Source organism: Penaeus vannamei, chromosome 16 (assembly GCF_042767895.1).
Source record: "Penaeus vannamei isolate JL-2024 chromosome 16, ASM4276789v1, whole genome shotgun sequence".
Classification (NCBI taxonomy): Eukaryota; Metazoa; Arthropoda; class Malacostraca; order Decapoda; family Penaeidae; genus Penaeus; species Penaeus vannamei.
Genome location: NC_091564.1, coordinates 3,299,188 through 3,306,687, shown reverse-complemented (window position 1 = coordinate 3,306,687; position 7,500 = coordinate 3,299,188). Strand labels below are relative to the sequence as shown.

General features: G+C 39.8%; 1 protein-coding gene across 7 annotated transcripts in view; it reads right to left on the bottom strand.

Moving 5' to 3' along the window:
* The window catches only part of LOC113803216 (T-box transcription factor TBX3), a 238,007-nt gene that overhangs the window by 153,910 nt on the left and 76,597 nt on the right, over positions 1 to 7,500 (bottom strand). For 4 of the 7 annotated variants that reach the window (XM_070131059.1, XM_070131062.1, XM_070131057.1 and 1 more), the window contains 2 exons: positions 7,082 to 7,195; positions 4,012 to 4,165 (listed from right to left, as the gene is read on the bottom strand). In XM_070131059.1, coding sequence (XP_069987160.1) covers positions 4,012 to 4,165; positions 7,082 to 7,195 — 268 coding nt within the window. Of the gene's footprint in view, positions 1 to 4,002; positions 4,166 to 7,081; positions 7,196 to 7,500 lie in introns of all 7 variants that reach the window. The other 3 variants (XM_070131061.1, XM_070131063.1, XM_070131060.1) reach the window with 2 other exon arrangements.

Here is a 7,500-nt window from a genome sequence, read left to right as displayed (position 1 = left end):
GGATACGGGGGGGGGGGGGAGGGGGGTATGCTTTTGAGGACCAGGGTATTCTGTGTGTGTGTGTGTGTGTGTGTGTGTGTGTTTGTGTGTGTGTGTGTGTGTGTGTGTGTGTGTGTGTGTGTGTGTGTGTGTGTGTGTCTGTGTCTGTGTGCGCGCGTGCATGCATAGATACGCATGCATACCCGCTTATCTCTGTGCGTATGAGTGTATATAACCGAGCATGTATGCCCATGCGTGTGCGTCTGTGTGCGTATGAGTGTATATAAGCCCATGTGTGCGTCTATGTGCGTATGAGTGTATATAAGCCCATGTGTGCGTCTGTGTGCGCGCCCAAAGAACCTGGCCGATTCTCCCGCAACACACTTTGCAAGTCTATGAGCGCCCATACGTCATCGGCGCAACGAGAGTTATTGCAGTGGTGTTTCTGGGCGGCCAGGGACATGCCGGCCCCGACATGCAACGCTGAGCTTGATAGATTTAATGCCGTATGAAATATCTAATGTTGCATGTTCGTTCGCTCGAAATGGCCCTCTCGCCCCCCCCCCTCCCCTTCCCCCCTCTCCTCTCTCTCCCTCCCCCCCCCTCGAGGTCTTTTTCCCCTGTGGTGATGGAGGTGATGAGGTCGTGTCACGGTGGTGGTGATGTACACGGGAAGGTGGTGACAGTGTGGTGATGACGTGAGGTGATTGCGGTGATGGCGACCGTGATGCAGACGGTGTCACGGTGATGATGATTTATGTTCATTCGAAAGATTGTCACACTAAAATAAACGTGACATTGTTTGTGCTATCGATCTATAAAAGTCGTATTTGAACTATCATCCTTATCAATGTGCTATTTCTCTCTTTTATTACCTCTATTTCGCTCTTCCATTTATAATTTCTTTCTCTCTTTCTCTATTTCTGTCCCTCTCCCTCTCGTTCTCTCCATTTACTTTCCTTCCTGTACATCTTATTCTCTTTCTATCCCTTTGCTTCTCTTTCTCTCCCTCTCTCCCTCTCAAATTATTTTCGTTTTCTTTCATATTCTTCATTTTCTCTATTCTATTCTCTTCCAATAGATTACCTCACAGTCTTTCTCTCCAGACTCTCAAAAGACACTCCCCTCTTCCTCCTCTTCCTCTTCTTCCCCACTTATCTCCTCTCCTATTCTCTCCCTCTGCCTCTCTTCCTCCTTCGCCTTCTGTTCGTCCATCCACAAAGCTGAATGATCGTCTACATTAATATCTTTACTTCTCTTTCTTCTTCTTCTCTCTCTCTCTTTTCCCTTTCTATCTTTCTTCTTTCTTTCTTTCTGATTTCTCTCTCTATATATTCTTTTGGTCTCCCTTTCTCTCTTGTTATTTATCTTTACCTCTGTCTCTGTCTCTCTTTCGCTCTCTCACTCCCCCTACTTTCCTACATCCCTTCCCTACTCTTCTCTCTCTCACCCCTTCATCCTCTTTCCCCCTCTCTCATCTCCCTCTCCCACCCAGCATCATCATCTCTCACTCTTTTCATCCTCCACCTCTCCCTCTCCCACCTCCTACATCCTCTCCCCCCCTCTCTCATTTCCCTCTCCCACTCTCCATCCTCATCTCTCACCCTTTTCATCATCCGCCTCTCCCTCTCCCACCCAGCATCCTCCGACTCTCTCTCCCACCTCCTTCATCCTCTCTCCCTCTCCCACTCAGCATCCTCATCTCTTATCCTTCTCATCCTCCGCCTCTCTCTCCCACCCCCTCTCTCTCCTCTTCCTCTCCCACCCAGCATCCTCATCTCCTCATCCCGCGCCTCCACCTCCGCGCCCAGCCTCTCCCATCAGCCCCAAGAATCACTCAGGTCCTCCGATTGTCCGAGTCGGTTAACAAGCACAACTAATTTGCATATTAACTATAGAACCACCTCGTTAAAAGCCCACCCCCGCGCAACGACCCAGCGCAACCGGCGGAGTTATTGTCCATTAAGGATTGTTATTGTCGTCCATTGTTGCTGATTGATCTATCTACCTATTTGATTTCGTACGAGGCCGTGGGATGATACGCGCAGTCATTAAGGGTTTATACGTTCGTTGTAGCGGGGTCGCGGAGGTTATCTGATCCAACCATTAGCGGGAGTTTTGAGTCCGAATTCTTGGACGCGGCTTGAGCGTCGGCTTCGTGAAACGGGATTGGTCGCCGATTTCCCTTTTCTCTTGGGCGCCTTTTGGCCCTTGCTACTTGGGTCTATTTCTTTTGTTTTGGGCTATGTGGTTTGCTGTTGTTTTTGCAATATGTACATATATGTGAATACGTATACATATGCGCGCGCGCGCACACACACACACAAACACACACACACACACACACACACACACATATATATATATATATATATATATATATATATATATATATATATATAAAGCATACTCTCAACCTCTATTATCCTTTCAAATAAATCATAACAAGAATATCCGGGAATTGAAGCCCAAACAACCTCCGCCAGCTTATTAAATAAAAAGTCCCCACTCCTAAATTTCAAGACAATGAGGCAATCGATCACACGGCCGAGCATAAGGTAATTCAACATTCAACACATCCTCCCCCTTGCCGCCCTGCCCCCCCCCCTTACTCCCTCCCTTTACCCCTCCCCCCCACCCCCCACCCCTATCCAAACCGCTCAACATCACAATTCATTCATAAAAAAAAAACCCGCACCTATGCTAACACACATCGCTACATCAATTCCATTATAACCCACAAAGCACGGGTTGTGAAGGCATCATTACAAGAAATTAAGTATTCTTCCGCGGGCGCAGGACCCATGTACGGACAAGCAACGCACAACAGAAAACGAGGGAGACACGGCGCGCCACAATAGAAAACGAAGCGAGGGTACCCGGCCCGACACGCACCGCCGCCGCGCATGCGTGGTTCAAACCCCTACCGTGGTGTAAATTAATTACTGTGTCTTCGAGGGTGATAGCGTCTGCGGGGGGGGGGGGGGGGGAAGGGGGTTGGCGAGGCTGGGAGAAGGATCTGCTGTGTTGTTGGTTATGATTAGGAGGGAAGGGGTTGAAATATGCGGGGGCATTGCGTCGGCTCTTCCGGGGAAGGATATTGAAGGAAGGCATTGTTTGTGGGTGCCATTTGAAACTAGTAATAAATAAACAAATATATATATATATATATATTAATAAACAATGCGATATAAATACCTAGTAAGAAATTATATATATAGGAAATTATATATAAGTTATCAAATAAATAAATACATAAAATGCTGTTTGCGTTTTTTTTCCTATCCTGTAATTGTGTACACTATTTCTGCTTGACTGACTTGAACGCGCATGGTTGTTTTGCAAGATCTTTACATGTTGTCCACTGGTTGGCTTGCAATGACGAATGGGGCTCTTTAATGGAAAAGCAGTGGGATGGATTGCAAAGCCGTGAGTGTATTTGTTTCTTTAGTTTTTTTGTTTGTATTATTATGATTTCATGGGTATCGGGGTGTGATGTTAGTGTAGCCCTCTCTCAGCCTAAAAGTGTATATATACATACATACGTAAAAATCTATCCATCTATCTATCTATCTATCTATCTATCTATCTATCTATCTATCTATCTATCTATCTATCTATCTATCTATCTATCTATCTATCTATCTATCTATCTATCTGTCTGTCTGTCTGTCTGTCTATCTATTTATCTATCTATCTATATATGTTTGTGTATGTTTATTATAACTCAAGCATATAAACTCCTATACAGATGCGCTTCACTTGCCTTGTAAATTATGTGCATTTACATACTTGAAGACTGAAGACCTACAAAGCACCTTCCCTTCCCCCCCCTCCCTCCCCCTCCCTTTCCTGACAACATAGGTACACACAGAGCACCCGCTTTCAACCTACACCCACATTACCCTTTATCCAAACAAAAACAAGTAAACAAACACACACACAAATAACAAACAATAAAATGAGACACACACATAAAAAAGAAAAATCAACAACAACAAAGACAAAGAAAAAAAGCGAAACTATACTCACAAAGCCGTGTTTGTCGGAAATATTATTCGTAAGTTTTAGCTTGTGAAAGGATACAACTTTTTGCATCCACTGTTCACCCGTCGCTGGGCTGTCTGGGTGAATGTACATCCGTTTGGGCATCTCGGGGTCGGCTTTGCCAGCAACCATCCACCTGCTATGAGGAAAAGGGAGGTCGAGTATAAGTGTATGAGGGAGGAAAGATGATTGGGAGAGAAAAAAGTATATATTTTGATGTTTTTTTTTTTTTTTTTTTCATCTTTTTTATATTTTTGGGGGTATGTTCTGGCTTGGGATGTGGGTATCAATTCTTGTGAATCTTTTTTTTTTTACTTCTTCAAAATCAATATACTAATTTCATCAAAGAAGCATGGAATGAATAATACAAAAAATGAAAGAAAAAAAGTCCAGTAAATTGAAAATAATACAGACAAATAAAGTTTTACATAACTGGTGGTATTACTCTGAAAAAATTAACCACTTCCTGCTATCAAATTATTAACTTTTATGAATGATTTCATTAAGGAAGCTTATTTGTCATGAAATATACAGCATGATACAGTAAGCATGGCATGAAAAGTAATCCTAGCGTAAATACTGATTAAGCATGATATACATATATATTACAATTTCAAACGTGCAATCAACATTCCATTCTTTATTTCTATCTTATTAAGAAGATATATTGCTGGTCAAGATACTTATATCTGTTTCTATATTGATGGGAACTACACAAAATTCTTCTATAAGTAGAATTATTGTATAAAAGACGTTTCTTTTGATTTAGGTACACTGTTTAAAACGCTTCTTTACATATGGTATCACTTTTCTTTATATCTGAGAACAGTGTTTCACTATGAATATCTAATGAAAATTATCAAAATATGGATAATATCTCATACATTCCAAATAAACATGAATCTCATAGAACTGTTGCATGAAAATTATATTTGATTAACGGAAAAAATAAACATTTTTCAAGATCAACTGACTCTCCTAACAATATTAAAAAAAAAATGATAAGTATCTAGATGATATAAAACTACTCATCATTTTTGTGCATTTAAACATAATGGCAAATACACACAAGGGAAACCTATTTTTAAGCATTAGTTTTTCGACTATATACAGTTACATCTATTCCCTTTATATTAAGCATTTTTTTCTGACAACTGAGCAGTAATCAAAATAGTAATAATGTATCGTGAATCATTACTATCTTTATTATAGTCGTTGCTGTTGATATTATTATTATCATATATTTATCATCATTAGCATCATCATTCACAATATTATATTCTTACGTATCTAAAAACTTTAAATCCCTGTCTTTAAAAGTGAGATATTTCTGATGAATTTGATAAAATGAATACCAGTTATAACGGAATGATATATGGATAATAAATACGATTAAAACTTTTTTTGCTCAATAAATACAATAAGAAAACATTTTGCTTACTTCCTTTAGCAAAGACTCAAGCTATTTTCTATATTGAAATGTTGATTGCATTTTATCATAAATCATGAATTTTTATCAAACAATTATAACAAATTGAAAACTATCTGTTAATTAGCACTGACTATCAAACACTATTTATACAGATAGTTCTTAATTCAATTCCTTATGAGATAAAAATGGAAGGAGAGGGAAAGAGAGAGAAAGAGACAGGAAAAAAGAATTTTCCAATAAAAAAGGGGATATAAAATACAAATGAACAAATGAAAAAAAAAAAAAATTAAAGGAGATTGTGTTAAGTTCTATAAGACTACTTTGGGCTAACAACCTTGAATCCGGCACATGCAAGAGAAAAAAAGGGGACAGAATTCGAATAAATACAATGCAGGAAATAAATAATAATCAAAAATAGGGGTGGATAAAACATGCAAACAAGTCTCTGGTTAAGTCAGGTCAGGTCAGAAAATCATTGACCAGTCTCATGGCGTAGGTTCTGTTGCATCAGCATGGTCATTATCATTTCAATCCTTTTATTGATCTATTTTTATTATTAATTTATTCCTTATTTGATCGTTGAGGTTATAAAGGGATTCTTTCTTTTTTCATTCTCCTGATGGGGAGGTTAAGGGTGGATGCGGGGAGGAGGGGAGGGGGTTATGGGGAAGGGGGAGAGGGAGGCGAGATGCGCTGATGATGGGGAAGGGGGTTAGGACAGAGGGCAAGGGGTGGGGGGAGGGGGTAGAGGGAATGTGTCATGACAGAGTTCTGTGACAGCTCATTGAATATTCCTATCATACAGAATAAAAAAAAATCAAATTTACAGTATTATTTTTAAGAAAAAATCTCAAATTACAGTATTTCTTTTAAATTCTAATCTTCCACTTTTTTGTATAATCTTTATCATATTTCATTCTTTCTTTCATGATTGATATCTATTGCCATCAACTTCTACCATCTCTTATCAGTGTAGTGAGCAGAACTCTATCAAAACTCTATCTAGAGTCGCGCTATATTTTCGTCGCAGGTCAGTTTATCATATAAGCTTTGACGCTCTTCGTAGTCCCCAGTAAAGACCTTGCATACTCTATCAAATGTAACAACTTTTGGCCAAGAGTACAAAGGGCTGAGTAGTACAGGCATAGGAAAAAAATCTAATCATTGGTTCTGTGCACTGAAAGCGAGGGGAGGGGGGGGGGGGTAGGGGGATATATAGGAGGGTATGAGGGGAGGGAGGAGGGGGGGGGGGTTCTAATACCAATCTTTGAGGTCGGGAGGGTGGGTTGGGGGGGGGGGGTAATATGTATACAAAAGTTTGTGCTATAACTAAAGTTTGAGAATTCTAGAGAGACGGTTTTTGAACTCGAGGTTATATATATATATATATATATATTGTAAGGGGGCTTTACAAATATTTCTTCTGCATGTATGTACAAAATTAGCAAAGTCTCGAAATTTTGATGATATACACACAATCACTCTTCTATAAGGGTTTCTATGACGGAAGGGTCATATAGAGGTTGGCTGTGTACTATATATATATGATATGAAGCCCTCCAATCAATCAAAACTGGGGTTTTCTATAATAGTGGATTAACCTGGGGTTGTCTATAACAATACCTGTTGTGAAATTTATAGCGGCAATCATCAGCTGACACGATGTCCATAAGTAAGATGTATTTTGCTTTTTTGTCAAGGCCAGAGACACGGACCTTGTAGGCAGGGAACATACGTCTGCAAGAATAACAACAGACTTTGATAGAATACATGACAGATATGAAAATAAATATAGGGGTTACCAAAGCGGGGAAATAAAGACGACAAAAAAAAAAAAAAAAAAAATTGGTGGAGGCGAAAGAGGAAATCATCAAGTCATCAGCGCCAAAAGGTAAATAAAAGAGAGAAAAAAAGAAAAAAGGAATGCGCAGCGGGAAACAAAAGAAAGTCGGGAAGCCGGAGATGCCACACCCAAGGAAGGCATAACCATAATAAATATAAAAATAAATGAAGAAAAGAGAGAGAAAGGCAGATAGATAAAG